This window comes from Indicator indicator, chromosome 5 (genome assembly GCF_027791375.1).
Source record: "Indicator indicator isolate 239-I01 chromosome 5, UM_Iind_1.1, whole genome shotgun sequence".
In the NCBI taxonomy this organism is placed as follows: domain Eukaryota; kingdom Metazoa; phylum Chordata; class Aves; order Piciformes; family Indicatoridae; genus Indicator; species Indicator indicator.
In genome coordinates this window covers 21,509,091-21,528,997 of record NC_072014.1, presented here as the reverse complement: position 1 = coordinate 21,528,997, position 19,907 = coordinate 21,509,091, and the positions used below count along the sequence as shown (strand labels likewise).

The window sequence follows — 19,907 nt, the reverse complement described above, 5'->3', positions numbered from 1 at the left end:
TGGAAGTGTTTAAAAGACACAGAGATGTGGTGGTGAGGGACATGGTTTAGCACCAGAATTAGTAGAGTTAGGTAATGGTTGGACTTGATGATCTTTAAAGGTCTTCTCTAACCAAAATGATTCTATGATACAGGGGTTTGGAGTTGGTGTTTTTTTGGGGGTTGGGTTTTTTTGTATGGTGTTTTTTGGTTGGTTGGTTGATTGGTTTTGGTGTGGGGTTTTTTGTTGTTTAGAATTACAATTGATTGGCTGCCTTTTCAAATTCTCTGTGATGGTATGCCTGTGAATCACGGATGGCTGGCTCCCTGGGCAAGTTGTGAATTCCAGTTGTATGTACAAAATCACAGTAACAAAAATTGCTGCACCATGGAAGACCACTGTCTGTTTGGAAATCCACCATGTGATATGAAATCTTGTTAATTGTACCACTCATAGCTCCAATACAGTGCAATTACCCATCACAACTGTACCTTGACTGGAAATAGGTATATTTGGAAGACTTCAAGACCCATCTGGATGCGTTCCAGTGTGATCTGGTATAGGTGATCCTCGTCTGGCAGGGGGGTTGGACTTAGATGATCTTTCGAGGTCCCTTCCAACCCCTAACATTCTGTGATTCTGTGTGACCTAATGAAAAGGAAGTGAAAAACCATCAACAATCAACAGAACAAAGTAAACACACAGAGCGAAATAAAAAATTCAAGAGATTGAAATAAAGATGTAAATGAGCTTTTGGAACAGACCTCACTAAGGTCTAGATTGCATGGGCCAAAATTATTTAGTGATAAACAAGGACATTTCTGTGGTTCAAAAATCAACATATGTATCTGGCAGAAACCTGGGAATACCCAGAGCTTCCAGATCCTGATTATCAAAGATTTCTTGAGAATACTAAGGGGAAGATGTGCAGAATAGAGCGTATGGATAGTATTTTTGCTTTAATCTAGGTGCTTCTTCACAACTTGGTCAAGAACAACAACATTTTAGAACCTTATGCAGAACTGACAGCGATTGCAGAATCCCAGAATTGTTAGGGTTGGAAGTGACTTCAATGATCATCCAGTTCTACACCCCCACCGCCCGCTATTGGCAAGGGATACCTCACACTAGATCAGGTTGCTCAGAGCCCCAGCCAGCCTGGCCTTATAAACCTTCAGGGATGGGGCTTCTACCACCTCCCTCGGTGATCTGTTCCAGTGTCTCATCACCTTCATGATGAAGAACTTTTCTAACATTCAATCTGCATCTACCAACTTCTAGTTTTGCTCCATTCCACATAGTCCCATTGCTACCTGATATCCTACAACATCCCTCACCAGCTTCCTTGTAGGCCCCCTTAAGATACTGGAAGGCCACAATAAGATCTCCCCAACTCTTTCAGTCTTGAGAAGGCTCTGAGGAGACCTGAGGCTTGAAAAAAAACATTGGCATATTGAGCAGAAGAACAGACTCCCATTTAGAATCATAAAGTTTGGAAAAAACCTTTTAAGATCACATCCAACCATAACCCAACTACTCTGACCACTAAACTATATCCTGAAGCGCCATACCTACACACTTCTTGAACACCTTTAGGGATGGCAACTCCATCAGCTCCCTGGGCAGCCTGTTCCAATGCCTCACCACTCTCAGTAGTTTTTCCTAATATCCAATCTAAACCTGCCCTGGCACAACTTAAATCCATTTCCTCTCATCCTATCGCTAGTTACCAACACCAGCCTCACTCCTACCTCCTTTCAGGTTTTGAAAAGAATTTCCTTCACCATGGCCCTTTTCTCAGAGCGGAAATGGAACCGCATTTGCAAATCCTTTTTCTGGACAACGGACTGAATAAAACTGAGGCGATTAGTCTCGGCGAAAGCTACTTACTACATACTAGGCGCACACGCACTGATTTTATTTCTTGCTCCTAACTGTTTCTTTAGAAGCTCATTATACGTTACGCCTCGCTGACCTTCCCACAGACCCTTCCCCTCCGCCCTCAGGTACCCGCGCGCCGCCAGGGCTTGGCGACGGCCCCACCTCCCGCTAAAACGCGGGGCCGCGCACGCGACGGTGGGGGTTGGTTGGCGCTGTGCAGGTTTTCACTGTGCCTCGTAGCACAGCGCCTCTGCCTGCCCTCGAGGGGTAAGGGCCCGCTCCCTCCAGGACTCTGGCCGTGCTGGGATGCTCTGCCGCCGTGTGGAGTGAGGGTCCCGCCACGTCGGAAAAAGGCTTCGAAATGCCGGGCGCCATTTGTCTTGCAGTCCGCCGGCGCTCAGAGACGGGCAGAGGCTTGTCGCCTCTCTGAGGGAGTAGCTGCGCGCAGGACTCGTCACTACTGTCGGAAGCGTGCCTTTCTCTCGTGAGCCTGAGGCGTCTGCTCTCAGCCCCAGGAGATGGGACGGGGCGGGGAAGCGAGCTCTGCCCCGCTGACGGGCCGCGGTGCCCGCTGCGTTTAGGTGGCGGTGCGGGGCTGACCTGGCGCCCGTTTGTGTAGCGCCGTACGCGTTCTGCTGATGAGGCCGTAGCGGTACCCTGCCTCTGCAGGTGCCCACAGCTGTAACTGTTTTTCCAAAATCTATAGATACGCAATACTCAGAAAAAAAAAATAAATCTCCATGATTAAAAATGGCAGAAGATACTACAAGGCAAGAAGTAAGTAGGCGTGACACAGGATTCAGGCACATCGGGACAAAGCCATGAGTAACTGAAGAAAAGCCTGTAAGTTCCCTAAGTACCAAAATAGTCCTATCTTTAGCATACAGTACTTCTTTAAGCAACCTACTAGTAACTAGTGAACCATAATGTACTTTGCAAGTGCTATAATATTTCATAAATTCCTTAAAGAAAAGAGATGCTCCTTTTTCTCCCTCCTTATTACATACAGGTAGTCAATTATGGACAGAAGGAAGGAGAAAGTACTGCTATCTGTAGATGATACTGTGCACAAATTGGAAGGATAGGTAAAAAACATCTCTCTAGTGATTTCTTTGAAGCAATGCATTCATTTTGTGTAAATACAGTATGTGTTAATTTTCATGTTTAAAGGCTAGGTTTTCACACTTCGTTTTCCCCTTCAAAACCTGCACTCTGGAATTCGAGCTTCATTGCTCTCTGAAAACCAAGTCAGTGTTTTGTTTTGAGGTATTTTGAAATGTATGTGGGAAACTGTTAATGTATGAAGATATATAATGGTTCAATATCAGCAAATCAGTAGTTACTGAGGCGTTTTCTGGTAAAAGCAATGAGTTGATTGTATCATCACCTACTCTTGTGGTGGATTGTGTTTTGTGGAATGTGTTCTGAAAACACATGGAATCTCTTTTTTTGAACCTTTGTTGCATTCCCAAATTGAAATCCATCTTGGTTCTTAATGTGTAATTTCAAACTATAACGCATTTCTTTTTCTAATATTATAGCCCTCTACTCAAGTGTTTATCCAAGTTGGTGTAAATTACTCACACTGTAGTACACAATGTAAAAATAAAAGACTTCACACAAGTTTTACTCCAAAATTTAAAATGTGATTTAAACCAAGCAAAGCTGGTTTAGTCCTGGGCTAAGATTTTTGTATGATAGTGTGGCTAGAAGCCAAGGTGAGCATAGAAATCTGAAAGCCATCTCAGACCCTTTTAAAATAGAAGGTAAATTAAGCACAAATGGATTGTTTTGGAAACAGGAAAAATAGGAAGTTATGTGCTGATACAGTTGTTCCATGGTGTTCCATGGTGTTCCATGGTTAGGAAGCTCTAGGAGCATTATCTACAGCAATACTTCTGTGCACGTTTGAGTGTGAGGGCCACTGTGTGACTCCTTCCTCAGAATTATGTGCTGCCCTGTATGTGCAGAGTAAGTGATTTATCCTGTGTCATCCAAAAGATGTGATTAGAAGAAATACTTTATCTGTATTATTGACTTCAGAACTGCAGGGAAGAGAGATTTAGTGAGCAGTGCAGGGGCTGTTTGGTTGCTGTGAAAGCGGCCAGGATGGATTTTGGAGTTTTTGCCAAATGCATTCAGAATTATAAGTTCATTGGACAAAGACAATGATTGTTGCTGTGCTAATGCCTGGAGACACTAATTAACAAGGGGGTCCAGTGTGCTGTCTTGTCTGAGGAAGAGAAACATTTTGTGTGGCAAACCCAGAAGATGCAGTCTTTACCAGCCTTCTGCTGCTGAGGAAGTTGAGAAAGGAATGATGAAGTGTTGATACACTGTGCAGCACTGTGAGGGTAGTGAAAGGAAGCTTGTATTTAGGAAAGTGTTTTGAAGTACGGAAAAGTAGTGGCTTGTTTTTGTTCTGCTTAAAAAATTGGTTGGTGGCCTTTTTCTATTTTATTTTTTTCCCTAGCCCTGGTTTTAAATTGTCATCTGAACAAACTTAGTGTGATACGTTGTGTGTCTGTATCTTGTCTTTATCGGTTCTTACAACCTTCCTTTCCTTAGAGGTGAATTTAGTGATCTAACCCAAGGAAATGCAAGAGGGGAGCAAGTGACGTGAGAGGAGAGCCTGTGGATCAGTAACAGCAAAGAAGTGGGGGACAAAGCCTTATACAAACCCTGAGCCTAACTGGCCAGGTGAGCACTAAACCTTTTACAATCTGTTCTGCAGCTGAACTTCAGTAATGTAGAGCCAGAGTGCAGGAAGGCACCTTTGGCTTGTTTTTTCAGGAAAGCTGGGAATGCTCTGCAGCTGCAGGAACTTTCAGCACTTCATTCAATAGGAATTTTTCTGTAGTTACTGTTTAATTTGTTTTCATGAGATTGAACTGAGCTGTACTACAGCCAAATAAGCAAGCTCTAATGAATCTTGCAATTGTCCAGGACACAAGTTCAGGATGAGCATTTTTAGTGAAAACTGCTGTGTTACAGACTAACATATGGAGCCATGTTCCTCACGGTGCTAACAGAAGGAATAAATACATGGATTCATTATCACTGTGATGTTTGATAGAGCCATATAGTTCCTAAAAAGGGGAGAGGAGATAGGAAGAAGGTAAGTGAGCTGCCACAGAAGAATCTAAAGGAAGGACAGAAGAATGTGCAATGATGGCACATGATGAGGGGAGATGAAGTATGGTTTTTTTGTTCTTTGCTGTTGCTTTGTAGGGAACAAGGTGTGTTGTAGCCTCTTGCTGGCTGGTTCTCTTTTTCTCCAACCCCTCCTCCAGTTGTTCCTTAGGCGCTCCCTGCTCTGTGGAGAGGGAGCACTGATACTGTATGTGGAAAAAGAAGATACTTGCAGAACTACACATTTGAAAAGACTGCACTGAGTTAATTTTACAATGCTTCTTATTAAGTAGATGAGATTTCATGAGAAGGAATGCATCTCCTAACATAGTATGATAGGAATTAATGAAAGGAGTGGTTTTAGCGGTAGAGCACATATGAATAAGGGAAAAGTTAAAGCTAGCACATGTCCTTTTACATCTTTCACTGTTCATCTGACCCTGTAGCCACTACTTCATTGGTCAGAATATCAGCAGAATGTGTAAGGCTGAGGAAGATGGATCTTTGTTTGCCTTTGCATATTGACTATGGAGAGAGAAGCATTCAGTACATAGGTGAATGAGTTCAGGCCACTCAGGATAATAACATGATTACTGCTATCACTGTTCAGGCAACTGTTTGTCTAATGTTCTGTATGGACACTATATTCTTTAGTTTTGCACAGACCTTTCTCACCTTACATGCAGTTGCCATAATTCACAAGAAAATTCCATCTCCCTCAGTTTCCTGGTCAGGTCACTACTGCAGCAGAAACAACAGGGAATCGTTTAGGCCTCCAATTCACAGAGCAATGCTTGTACTAACCCCGAGAGGTTTCTATGGTAAGCAACCTGAAACACTTGAAAGGGATGTAATTTCCAGAGGGTCAGTGTTCATGGCTGAAAGCTTCAACAGCAGTATTTAATCTGTCTTAATATTCCCACATTGTGCACAATGACTGAATATTATTAATTCAATAGCAAGGTCAACTCTGTAAATCAGATTGCATCTCTGTTAATAAATACATACTTACTGCCTTTTATTTAACTAGCTTTTATTCACAGAAGACAGGAACTAATTGTCCGTCTAACTTTGTGTCCAAATGTGAGAGCCAGCCACTTGACTTTTGGCTGCCTTAGATTCAAACCTGGAGGGAATACAGAGCAAGGTGTAAGAAAGAAAAGTGAATTCCAGTGTGGGGAGATATTAAGTGGAATAAACAAGTTAAGGCTCTCAATCCCAGTTTCACAGAGGCACTATGCAGACAAAGAGTGATGCCTTCCTCCTGGCTCCGCATGTTGATGCTACTTTCTCATTCTGTGAATGTCAGTTTAAATGTCCACCTACCAAGGGAATGTGACATTTGAATATTTAAGATTCTACCCCTAGAATTATGAACCTAACATTTAGATGGAGTGATGTAAAACATCTGAAGAGATAATGTTGTTTTCTGAATGCTGTCCTAATCATTAGTGTCTGCTGCATGGCATTGCAAATAATAAGAATTCCACAAAACAGAATACAGAGGAACTAGAAAATTATCTCTTGAAGAAATTTATCTCAATCTTTCCTTTTATCCTGGCAAGTTTTCTTACATTGGTTGGTACTTTCTAATTGCTATCAGTAGTACCAAAAGACACACATGTATGTGAAATAAGTACCAGCATTTGCCCAGAAATCCAGAGGTTTCAATTCCTGCTGTGCTGTGCTACATTCGAAGTTAATTTGGATGACCCAGTTTTAAACCTGAAATACTATATGAACTTAGGGACTGTATCAGTGCAATTGTAAGTTGCTTGAAGAGCATGTTTGTAGTCTTAGGAACAAAAGGCTGGAGGCCAAAACACAGGTTTGGAAGCACTTTAGCAGTTAATCTCTGAAAAGAGAGGTGGACAGTGGAATGGGAATGTATGCAATGGCTATATAATAAAAGTCAAATATTTCCATTTTAGTCAAATTCTACTTTGTAAGAGACTGGTATTAATACAGTTTAAGAGACTGTTCATCATTTCCCTGCATTGCAATAAAGCATCATCTTGCTCCTTTCCACATGCCATTTAGCGTTTGAAATAGATCGATTGAGCAAGAGTTCAGAAAACTCTCTTAAGTTCCCTTTACAAACTAAATCAGACTCTTAAGTTTTGAATTTCTGTTTCATTCATCCTGTGCTTTTGAGACCTCCTCATGTTCTTGTTAATAATTCAGTCTTTACCTATTCTAGGTTTATTGCTCAGAGACAGCTTTTGCTGAGTCCAGCATATGGCCAACAGGAGCTATGTCAGGTAAGGAATGCAGCCATCGTTTTTTCACCTTACTGTCTTTGTTGTTAATCAGCTTTAGAACAGAACTATAATACATGAAGTCAGGTTTATGTATGTCAACAACTGTTAGCTTGGGTAGCTTGTTACTTTGAAACAACTGGAGAAATGCCAAAGATCTCAAGTGTCTTGAAGACTGTCAAGCTTTTCCTTTTTGTTTGTTATTGCAGCAGCTGAGAACACAGCAAGTACTGAAGCAAACTGGATTAGGTAAGAAAGGATTTTTAAACATCATCTTCTATTGAACTCTGGAGAAAAAATGAATATATTGTGTTTTCTGACTCCCTTCCCACAAAGTAGATAATCCCTTGTCTCATTCTGCTAATGTCGTAATTATGAGAGCTTGCAGCTGTATTTCTTAAGCTTTTTCTTTTCTTCTTTCTCAAGTCATGAAACTAAAACTATTAAGATAGGTAAAATAACTGACTCCTGCTTTCATCATAACATCAAGAACATTGTGAAAGAAAGTTATTGACTGAGAACATATTAAAATAACAGGTATTAACTGCTGTTTCTCAAAGTGGTCTTCATACATTTGTAGCAGCACAGCTGTATTTGGTGCAGCTTGCACTAGAAGTGTTAATTCCATTCACAAATACTGCCTAAGGGTAGAACTAACTGCCTTTGTGATTGTGGGCTTGTTCAGCCGCTTCACCTTCTACTGCTGTTCAGAAACTACTTTCTAGAAAGAGACTTTTGAACTGAGCAGTATGTGGTGTAATGAAATACAGATCTCTCTGACTGTTGAAATTCTTAGTTATATTTATTAGGGAGTTCCTCAGCTTCACTTCTGACAGAAAATGCAGTGGTTATTTTTTAGAGGCATTACGTGTTAGCTTCCGTCAAAAGAGTGATTGTTATACACCATACCTTAAAAGCTGCTAGTCTTGATTTACAAGTTTGTTTTGATGATGGTCAGTGCCTACAGTACTGGATGAGAAATATGCTTTTACAATCTTAATGCTATAAGAATGGACTGTGAAGAGTGCAGCCTATACTGCTTTCGTTATAACTCCTGTCTGAAGAATTGACTCATGGTATGCTTTTTCTGGATGGGGTTCTGTGCAAGAAAAAAAAAGGTAGCCCTCTTTGTCATCAGGATTCATGGCCCTGTCAGTGTCAACCTACTGCCAGATGAAACCCAGGGATCTTATTATCAAAAAAATGAAAAAGAAAAATCTGTTCACTGGGAATATTAATGCTGTAAGTAACATCATTTCCAGCTAAGGATTTACATACCTAAGTGTTAGCTCCTTAAAAAAAAAAATAAATCTTGGATGGGGTTCTTATGTATATGTATAGTAACAAAGAGTGGCTCTTTTTCAGTCATTGTGGTAGTGGAGCTAATGACAAGACAGTTGGCACTGTCACACTAAGGTGATCTTCGTTCTTGCAAGGCAAAGTATAGCACAATTGTGCAGATATGCAGTTATCCATGTGTATAAAACATTTGACTCGTATTAGCCAGGTATTGCCTGTGTCCTTGACAATGATGATTTTTACAAATAGATTTATGGAAAGTTCAGTGCTCTGTACTGTATGTCATGGTTTCTTTTCTGAAATGCTCTGTGACTTGCAAATGTATAAACATTTCAGGGTGGGGGGGGGGGAATCTTGGAATGCTGCAATGATACCTGCTCTGGTAAGGCGACCCTAAGGCCCAAGTGTATCAGACTGCCATAGTACCAAGTAAACCCTCTAGTCAGTCCTTGACACAGTTCCAGCTCTACCATGGAGGCGGTACTAAACTCAGAAGTATGCAGTTGCACCTTATCTTTGCTGCCCTCCCAGCCTTTCCTCTTTTTGACGTATTTACAGAACAATTATTTAGCAGGACTCTGCCACTAATGAGAAGCATACTGTAAATGCTATGGTAAAGGCTTTATAATATCCTGCAGTGGGGGAAGTATCCTGCAAAAGGGGAGGGCACTAATTTTACCATGGGCTACTTGAGTCCAGCTGCAAGGCTGACACTTAAGTACGGTGTTGGGATTCATATGGAAATTGAGTGTTACATACAAAGATAGACTGGGCTCTGATTTAGGTATAAGAAAGTAAAAGTATCTTTGATTTTTTTTGTGGATGATAAAGCAAAACTTGGAAATATGTAAGGAAAAACTTCTTCCTGGCATGGAAATCTAAAACAGGAAGTACTGCTTAAAACTGTTTGTAAGAGTGTTGTCTCTTCTCTTTAATTTCCTGGGTAGGCATCAGCTAATCTCAAGGAGGATCTTGTCTTTCTATTTTATCTATTACTTGGAAAAAGAAAAATTGCATCCATTGTTTTGTTAAATATTTCCCCGCACATGCAGAATTTTACTAAACTCTGCAAGGTGGAGAGTTTCCTTATTGAATGTTATCTGCCACTTCTCAGTGCAGGGATTGAGCAAATGTCAGAGAAATGGTTTATGGTAGTTCTACTATAAGAATAATCTGTTTTACTGTTCTTTGGTGACCAGTACTGTTACTAGGTCTCATCTCTTCCATGGTCTCCTTAATTCTACTCTTCTCTGTTATCCAGCCTAGTGTGAACTGAAGGCTAGAAGGGAACTGTTGTTAATTTCAGTCTGAAAGACAGGCAAGGCTAGAGGTTTCAGAAATGCAAACGCACCCAAAATTCTCTAATTGGCATTAAGTTTTAACACAAAGTAAGATTTACCATAAACAGAAAATGGAAATGGAGAAATAGCTTAATCTGGTGATGATTTACAGGGAAAGGGTTGCCCTGTAAGATTATGAAGGCCTGAGAGTCCGTCCACTGAGCACACCAAAAGTCTGGCCGGTAGAAAGTGGTTTGCTTTTGAATGTTCAGCAGTTCACCCTCGATTTTGCTGGATCTGTCAATTGAGGCATTTGTTTTTAAAACCATTTTTACGTCATTCTCCAGTATAGTTGCTCTTTGATATAGAAAAAGGAAAACTTTTTGTCAAGTTCCGAGTGCCACTTATTGCATACTTCTAAATATATCACCTTTGAGATTAACCAACAAAACCTGGAGGTATGAACAGGAGAAGCTCTTCTCCTTCAGTCTAGATACCACCTATATCACCAATATCCAGTTACTTGTGGTGGGACAATCCTGTCGAGTTTGTAGCATGTCAGAAACAACCCATCCTTCAAATATTTGTTAACATCATTGCATTTGCTCTAAGGAACTGGTATAAAATCTGTTCTGAAAGGAAAAGAAAAAATAGTAAAAGGCCCATTTCTGATATTAAAATGGCAGTTTTCCTTGATGTATGGCGAGTAAACTCCAACCGCATACATTAAGCAGGAAGAGTAGTAAAAAATGTAGAGTGCAATGGCAGTTTTGATGTCTTGTATGTTTTTCACACTGAATTTTGAACTTACTGGAGGGTTGAGTGATAGATGTGATTAATTCGATCTCTCTTGTAAGAAGAGGGCATGTTTGGTGCACATCTTATTGTCTTCACTTGTTTTCTTATCAGTTCTGTCAATAGTTACATGGATGATCTCTATACTTTTTGTGTAGCCTGTGAAAGTGAATACAAAGACCTATCAATCTACCTTTTCTAATACATTTTCTTCTGAGGAAACAAAGCTAATGTAAATGTCACCTGCAGTATGAGCCATGGTAGCAGATGGAGCATTAAATTAACACCTCTGAGAGGCAAGCCAGAAAAGATTATGAGATGAGATAAATATGGTAGATGTGTTACATGATTTAAAAAAAATTCCTGTGATTAAAAATTATTTCAAGAAAGAAGAGTATATCTTCAAAAGTTGCAGAGTATTTAAAATTCACCTATAGTTTGTACTTTTGGAAAAGTATTTTAAAAATTGCAATTATGTTTATAGGGGAAATCCCCCAGTAATTTAAATTTTCTTTCCACTGTGAGTCTTGCATTCTTTTGTAACAGATATTTTTGAATATGCTAAAAGGTAAGGAATTTCTTTATAAAATGTATCTGGGGGATGATACATAATGTTTTCTGACAAGATCACCATCTCAATGAAAAGCAGTTATAAAACTAAACTAATATCTGTATTGAAAATCAAGTGTATTGGCATCAAATGTAGAGGAAGGCCTGGTGTTAGTCAAAGTGATTTGAGGTTATCAGCTGATAATAAGTAGGGAGGTTATCACAGAATCGTTAAGGCTGGAAAAGACCTCTTAAGGTATGGTGGTTTTAGACTATACCTTTAAAATTTTTTACAGATTTCGAGCAGAAAGTAGTAAAAATGTAAATGAATCACTATTGGGTGTAAAAAGGAAAACACCAATTATTCTAAACAATTCCATAGGAGAGATATCTCCCATAAGATTTGGTTCCCAAAACAATTTTCTCTTCTCTTCTTGCTTCTTCACTGGGGAAATATTAACAGGCTTTGCTGACCTTGGCTGCATTGTTTGGTCTGGTATTAACTTTCTCTGCTTCTCTCTTTTCTCTTTTGTACGGGGAGGGGAGGTAACGGGGAGGCAGCTTCCCTGGTCCTTTGGCCAGGGAAGGGGTCATTGTGCTGTTTTGTTAATTGCAAATACCTGTAAGTATTGTAAATACTGTATATTGTACATATTAATTGCATTTCATTGTAGATTGTAGTTTTGCCTGTAAATACAGCTTCTATTTGCTTCCAAACTGAGCTGGTCTGGCAAAGTTAATGTTGGGGGGGAATTTTCAACACACCACATAAGGTCAAGTCCCACCATCAACCTAACACTACCATGCCCACTGAACCATGTCCCAAAGTGCCATGTCTGCATGTTTGGTTTTTTAACTCCACCACCTGCCTGGGCAAAAAATAATGGGGGCTTTGGAAGTTGGGTGGGGGTTACAGCCTGAGGGTCCTCCGAAGGCTGAGTGAGGAATGCCTAAGGGCCTGCTGTGTGCTAGGCTGGTGCTGCAGGGGGGCCCTGGTGGGCTGGGCAGTAGCATCTGATGAAGCTGCCATTGGTTGTTAGTGTTAGTGCAGTTCCCTTGCTGGTGTTCCTTTCATAGATCCAGGGAAAGGAAGCAATTTATATGCTGGCAGAAGGTTTGGAGGGTTTGCAGAAGTCAGCTAACAATAAACTAAAGGAGTATGTCAGTGGCTCATGTAAGTAGGTTAAATTGCTTCTCACTACTAGTAGCTTGCCCTCTTGCCAGTTTTAAAACCGAAGGATTAGCATGACTGTAATAATGTATATGTTGTAATACAGAGAAACTAACTGGTTTAACAGGTGGGGAAAAAGGTGGTGGCATGGTGATTTTATAATGGCATAAGGTTACTCATGTGAGAACTTCACATGTGGAATTCAGCAACACTGCTGAGAAAATGTGCTTAGTTTCACACTCCTTCACAGCAGGAAACTGGCTGCTGTGAAATGAACACCTTCTTTTGGCCAGTCTGTGAAAAGGCGTTTGGAACAGAAAATTCATCCATTCTGAGCTGCAAGGCAAGTGATCTTTGTAACAGGGTGAAAAGACTGGGGTTCATCACGTTCAAGGAACAGCTAAGAAAGACATTTATAGTGTTTGTCAAATCAGATAATGTCATTTCAGTTGTGGTGAGTCCACACCCCACTCACTGATTCATAAATTAGGCTGAGCTTTCCATATGCAGAAGGCTGTGTGCCCAGGGGTACATCTTTTGCAAACTGATGGAGCTGCACAAGAGTCAAAATGGGAAAACCATTTTGAAGGCTAAAGCCTTCAGGACTATACTGTGGACAATGCTGCCACTTCCTCATGTTATGATTCTTGGTACAGATATCATAAGGTTTCCCCATATTTGCCTTCACATGCTGCACTCATTCCTCGTGATTCCTGGCAAGGTGTTCCTAAAGTGGGAAGTCATGGGGTGGCTGTAGCTGCCAAAATACTAGTAGAGTCATTTTCAGAGAGATCTCTGGAGACAGTTAGAATCTGAGTTTCTCTTTTGATTGGCAGTATCAGCTCACTCTAGCATCTGACTAACCTATATTTTCTGCTGATAATGCTTGCACATACTTAAGTGTTGCAGCAGTTTCTGTTCAACTCTGCGTTTTTGCTTTACTGTGAGCTGAGTGAAACTGAATAAAGGGAATATTAACCACTTGGTAAGGAAGGACTGCAAACAGATCTTTGGGGAGCAATAGCAGAAGCACATGAGGCGGGAAACTAGTAGTATTGTCTTAAACCAAAGTTTCTCTAAACCAAACCCCAGGGACCAAGAGCCAGCAATCAGCACTGCACAGTAAAGCAACATAAAGGCCCCAAATGAGGTGTTTGAAATCAGTAGTGGGACCTGCAGATGCAGCTGAAGAGGGACTCAGCAATCATCACCACAGTGCTTCAAGAGTTCAATACAATATTTTTTTTTTAACTTGGGCTCTGAAGGAGGTGTTTGTCTTAATTATTGTAGTCCCTTGGATGCATAGAGGAAAAGACTTTACTGCTCACAACTGTATTTCTGGATCTGTAAAAAGTCATTGCTATGCTTTTCTTCTGAAACAGATTTATTGCTTCTTCACTCTCCTCTACAGTAACAAGCTTACAGAAACATGCCATTCCTGGGGCTTTCATCTTTCTCTTAATCATCAGTTGGTTATGATCTCCATGCTTGCAATCTTTCATAAGAGTAATCGTGCTCCTTGGCGTGTTGTTGTGTGTGTACCCCATTACCTAAATGCTTGTTGTATTTTTGACATGGGTTGGAGAGCAAGTTTTGTATTTTGCTCTAAGAACTCAGCTTTTCTGAATATTTTGAATGCAGTCAGTTACAGATACATAGTCTGCTTGTCCTAAACCAAGTAATTAAGGGTCAGAATGTTAATGGAAAATTAACAATAGTAGTCTGCAGAGAAGAAGAAAACGTAGTAGTGGGAAGTTTTATGAAAAATTTTGATGATGTAAATACATAAACATTATTTGTGTACCTGAAATATGGAATCATCTTTCTAAGAAAACTTTATAATCTCCTGTACTGGTTGTACAGGAAACTGAAATTATTAAGAGTGTTTCAGGAGGCAAAATTCAAAATTAAATAAAGGAAAGGTCTTTACCAGTTCTTGACTGAACAAAAGCAAAAAGGCTGTATTGCTACTGATTGAAGTCTTGATGACAAATGGGTATGAATATTTCATCAACCAGAATGCTTTTTTACTGTTCAAACTTAGCCTTATGCTTTCATGAACTTCAGAGATGTACAAATCAGAATATTACATAATCTGTGGCAAAGACTAATTTTGTTAAATATACTGAATTGCCAGAATTTTGCAGGAGCTGTTTATTTAATAGAAGGAAGAAAATAATTAAATTTGAAAATAGGTTTTGGGAGACAAGATTTTTTTAAAAGCAGGTCCTAAAATTTGGTTGTGCTTTACACTCTGTTCCTTTGTGTAATTAAATATTGCTTGTCTTAATGGTTAGTCAGTTAATTAAGAACAGTGTGTCTTTATGGTCTCAAATATTTGCTTACTCTGTGTGAAGGAAGAAAATAAAAAGACAGAATAGGGTTTGTTTACCTTAAAATACTTGCCTTACAGATTTCACACCACACTCGTTTTGATGTCAATGAGCCTTCTCTATATAAACAGTATGTCGCATAAGATGTGGACATTAACATTTAGTCTAGGAGCATATAGCTCCTAAAAGTTGTCACTGGGCAATACTGGAATGTGCATATCTTCAACAGGTGAAAACAAATACATCTGGCTCACCTGTTAAATAGGTCTCTTGGATCTCACTGGTTTTGCCTCTTGATAGGCACTTGAGGATCTATAGACCTATGTTTGGGTTTGAAAAATGTGCAAGTTTTTGTTTGTTCTGAGGGAGGCTAGCCTGAAAAAAAGCTTGAGTGAAGTGATAGTAGGCACCCTGCAGCACAGGCTGGGCTACCCTGTGAGGGCAGATGATCTGGGAGCTGTAGGTGCCAGTGAGACAGCAGGGCCAGGTGCCTCACTGACCATGGGGCATCCTGGCAGGACCTCAGCCAGGCAAAGGGGCAAGCTCAGGGATGGCATCCAGTGTTGACTGACATCTAGTGACTCCCAGGTGAGTAGCCACAAGACAGACTCAAGATATGGCTTGGAAGATCAAGGATTTGGGTCTGGATGAATGAGTTACATGCTAAAGTGGAGAGGCATGGCTGTAGGATAGCTCAGGCAGGGACTGAGGGTGGTGGCCTTGGGTTAAATGCACCTCCTGAGAGAAGCAGATGACATTGCAAACCTGCAAAATAAAATAATCCATTGTGCTGCTTATGTCGCTTTGCATGTGCTGGGCATTATTCCATGCTGGTTATTGCAGTTGATAAGCAGTTTTACATGCTGAGTCAGAGCTCACATGCCTGTCTGCTGCAGGTCTGTTTTCTCCTAATACTTTGGATTCCTGAATTGCTATGTTGGCATACAGCCCACTGAAGATAAGAGTCATTCATACATGGATGACTTCAGTTGCTGACACAATCTAATTGCCTTGTCAAGGATTAATTCTGGATTTTTGTGGTAGTTTCCTTTTGAGGCATGATAAAATCTTATATCAGGAACTTATTTAACTCATAAACTTGCAAGATTGTCTCTTCATCTCTTGACAGCCACATTTTTAAAGTGTTTTCTTTGTGCACATAGCAAAACTCAAACCTGTAATGGATTCCCTTTTCACACAGAGTACTGTATTCCTTCTGATTCTGTTCTACATGGAAATTAGCAAATTTATCAACTGCTTCAGATTCTGACTGTCATCTGAAAATTTTTCTTCATTTTTCACTGATGTCCAGCAGCTGAATGTTCAGAATGAAGTGTTGGTTTACAGCTCCTCATTTTTCCTTGTTTTTTGTTCCTGGGACCCAGGAGGCCAGTGAATAATTTCTGAAATCGCTTTAGATCTGAGGTCCTTGAAAGAGAAGAGTTATTGTTCAGAGAACAAGTCCAACAGGATGTGTCTGTCTCTAACCTGTCCCCTTCAGATGGGTTTTTTCCCTAGAAGCTATGAGAGATGAGTTTGCAATTTTGAAATCACCAGTCTTTGTACCTTGTGGCATTTTTCTGGGTGACCTTTCTTGGTATTGATCAGAGGCAAGCAGTGCTCATAGTCTGTAATTGTCTGTAATGTTATTTCCTAATGCTTTTAGACTCGTGAGTCCAAGTACCAAGACTTTCAGACTTGAGAGTAGTGTTATGGACTGAATTAGAGAAGGGATTTGTAGTCTTACCTTGGAAATGCTTTGTTATAACATCCCTCCAAAATAGGATTCTATGCTAGACGAGTATTTAATTCCAGCAACATTCATTATTATTACATGCAATCTCTATTTAAAAAGTTAGTTAAATGAGATACATGCCTTGATCTCATTTATGTGTCTGCTTAAAGTATGGTTATTGATTTATAACAACAAATATATAAAAATCTGTATGTTATAGTGAGGCTTTGTCTCTGAGGTTTGACCATTTTTCAGCTAATGTTATGCTTCACAGTGGACTAACAAATTGTGAAAATTTGAGCCAAATGTGAATAATCACTGGAGTGTGTTGTGGGGCGAGTGAAACACTTCACATCAAGCCTAAAGACATCAGCCTCTCCAGAAGGTGGCAAACAATAGACGGATTACTCCCATCTTAGATAAATAACTAGTTTGTGGTTTGGGGCAGTGTACAAATGCAAATTATCTCAGAGATGGGAATAGATTATAAAGCAAAAATGTTTGTCAAAGTAGGATTCCCTTCTGTGAGGGGGATATGAGCTGGAAAAGATCTGTGAAATTTAGTAAAGACTCTTCAGGGATGATCTGAGTTTAGATGGGTGTATACTAGGTTGTTTTCATTTCCATTTTCATGTGACTTTATAAACTTTGCTAAACTGTGTTGTCTGTTGTGGATGTAGTAAATAAATCCTTTTTAAAAGCTGTTTATGTTGATCTAGTTTGAGTAAGAGAGGATATCAATACAGCCAGCTAACTTCAGGGAATTTGTGCTTATGGACTCTTGCAATCCATGCATGGTACTCAACTATTCTCAGGCAGGCAGCAGCTAAAAGCATTTTTTCTGTAAAGGATGGTGGAGGTGCATAGGCCAATCACAAGCCAATAATTCAGTGCCTAAGAAGAAGAGGTATTTCCGTTGCTGAGGAGGAAGTCTCTCTGGAAGGTTAGTGAGAAGCCCAGGAATCACGAAGGAGTATAAGGGCTGAGGCTGCTATCGTGAATTTTATAAATTGGGAAAATAGAGACAGAGAAATGTGAGATAATATTTCTAGGGTACACACAAAATTCTTCTGTCTGGGTACTTTATCCCATTCCTATACCACAGTTTCAATATCAGGTTTCTTCCAGCTCCTTAGCTGTTTCCCATATGGTGGTTACCATTGATAATGCAAAGGTTGAGCGAACTGTTAGCATGTCTCTGAGATAACATCCCATTTTTAGAATTAGTTCAATTTTCATTAGTGAATTAACTGGGCATATAAATATTTATAACTATCTCAGATGTCTGATTACAACAAGAAATAAATAATTCATTATAGAAAATTACCATTGTACAATTGATACCACAAGGATATAAATCAGATATGGCAATTTCCAAAAAGGCAGCACAGTATGCTTTTGCTGAAAAACCCTCAAGTGAATGTCTTTTTGGTGCAACCATTGCTGTTTTAAGCTGAGTAGCAGTAGTGAATAGTAGTCATGTGAGAAAGGCTGGTTACAGAAATGGGACAATTTAGGGAATCTATATAAAATATATTATTTCTGTTTGATACTGGGAGGTTTCTGTGTCTATCAGACTACAAGCATTATTTTGTATGGGGGTGTATTTGGCTTCTCTGTTGTATTTCTGCCTCTGTAGGTTGATTGAAATAAACTTTGCCCCTGCCAAAAGCCAGCAAAGAGAAAAAATTAAATCTTGATGAGTGAATGGCATTAAATAAAGTATTGAATACTCTGTGTGACAAGCCAGTTATCAAGCTTTAAACTTAGACTGGGACACTGGATTTCAGTAGGAGGTTTTGATCACATAGTGAGTTTGAAAAGGAATCACCTAACAAGGAAGGCCAGAAGATTAAAGGAAAGGGACTCCTACCAGCCATTTTAAACGAAAATCAACTTCTCTTTCCATGAAAAGGGTGCTTTATGCAGAGATTGAGAGGAATGGCTAAGAAAAGAGGAACAACTGTGTTTCAGAGCAAATGGCACAAGCTTGAAAAAAGGGATTGAGGACTCCTGGTTATAGCGAGTTAGAAGCTGAAAGAGTTTGAGCTGTTAGGGGAAGCTGAGACAGTGAAGTTTTGAAACTTTTGACTGTTTATGTATGTTTCTTGTAATAGCTAAAGTAAAGGGATTTTCAGAAACCTAGTCCAGTCTGTGCATAGATCTATATCACCTCACATCTTTGTTGTGAAGCTCTGAGAGAGGGTTTCAAGGCACTGGAAAATCAGCTGCCAGCATACCTCTGTAACTGGTGGAGCTTGTCCACAAAGTCATGTGTGTGATGAGATTCCAAAATGCACATGCTCTGAGCCTCGTGGCGATCTGTGAGGTTGCCTTTGCACTGCTACCTGAGAACACCTGATGAGACTCCTGTGAGGGCTACAGCAACAGAATATTGCTGTAATGTTTAGAGATGTAGCTTGAAATGCCTGTGTAGGAGACACCTTTCAATATAGGGTAGTGCTATTGAAAGGTAGTAGTTTGTTCAATACGTAAGCAGAGAACTTGAAGCATGCATTTCAGTGGTACAGAAAGTGTGTTACAGTCAGATGTATCTCTGGAGTTCTCCTAAATCCTAGTATAAACTCTCTTTATAATGCTATCTAATAAAAGGAGCATTGTAAAATAAGACAGTAAAATCCTAATGCCACATCACTTATTCCGTATGAAGATATCGTAATGGATATCAGTTGCTGTTGTGTTCATTGTGCTTTTATTATTCTTCAAGCTTTGTTTGTTTAGTAGGTACCCACTGCTTAAACTGAGGTAAGAAGTGGAGTTATTTGCAGAGTGTGTACTCACTGAGGAAAAATCACTGATTGATATATGATGTTGTAGAACATAATGTCTGTGGGTTAAAGCATTGCTAATAATCTGATGCAAACAGTGCTGTAGATACTGCTTCACATGGTGTGTACAATCTAATTTACTTTTATGCTGAATGCCCTGATTTCTTACTTCAGTGCTGCTTGTGGTGACATACAAGTATGTTGTCTATTCTCTCTCTTTTTTTTTTTTTTTTTTTTTTTTGTTTTGGATGATATAACAAAATATTTTCCTCTTTCAAGTTCTGAAAGCCCACAGTATTGAAGACACAGCTGTTTCATGAACTGGGCAATATGTGAACGAAAACTGAATAGCTGCTAATGAACTGCTAACGGCTGGTGATTCCAAGTCATGGTTACTGTACAGCATCCTTACCTGTCATGTTTTCTCTTTGTAAATTAAGCTCAGATGTTCTCTTAACTGTCTTCAGGAGTGTCTGCAGAACCCAAGAATGGGCTCTGGGAAAAGAGGTTGAGTTTTTCCAGCCTGGGAAAAGAGACTAGTTTGTTACTTTATTCTGTATTTAAATTCTATTCTGAAAGTTCATGAATGATTTTATCATTGTTGTTATTAAATTTTTCTCTCTTCAAGATCACGGCTGTTGGAGGTGTTAATCTCCCCAAATCCCCCAAATCAGTAGGATTGAAATTCATTAGTTCTTCTCACTGT

General features: G+C 39.8%; 1 protein-coding gene across 1 annotated transcript in view; it reads left to right on the top strand.

Moving 5' to 3' along the window:
* The first annotated feature begins 7,246 nt into the window (after nucleotides 1-7,246).
* The window catches only part of MYO3B (myosin IIIB), a 184,536-nt gene continuing 171,875 nt past the window's right edge, over nucleotides 7,247-19,907 (top strand). Inside the window, exons 1-2 of the mRNA XM_054381223.1 lie at nucleotides 7,247-7,253; nucleotides 7,460-7,499. Coding sequence (XP_054237198.1) covers nucleotides 7,247-7,253; nucleotides 7,460-7,499 — 47 coding nt within the window. The remainder of the gene's footprint in view (nucleotides 7,254-7,459; nucleotides 7,500-19,907) is intronic.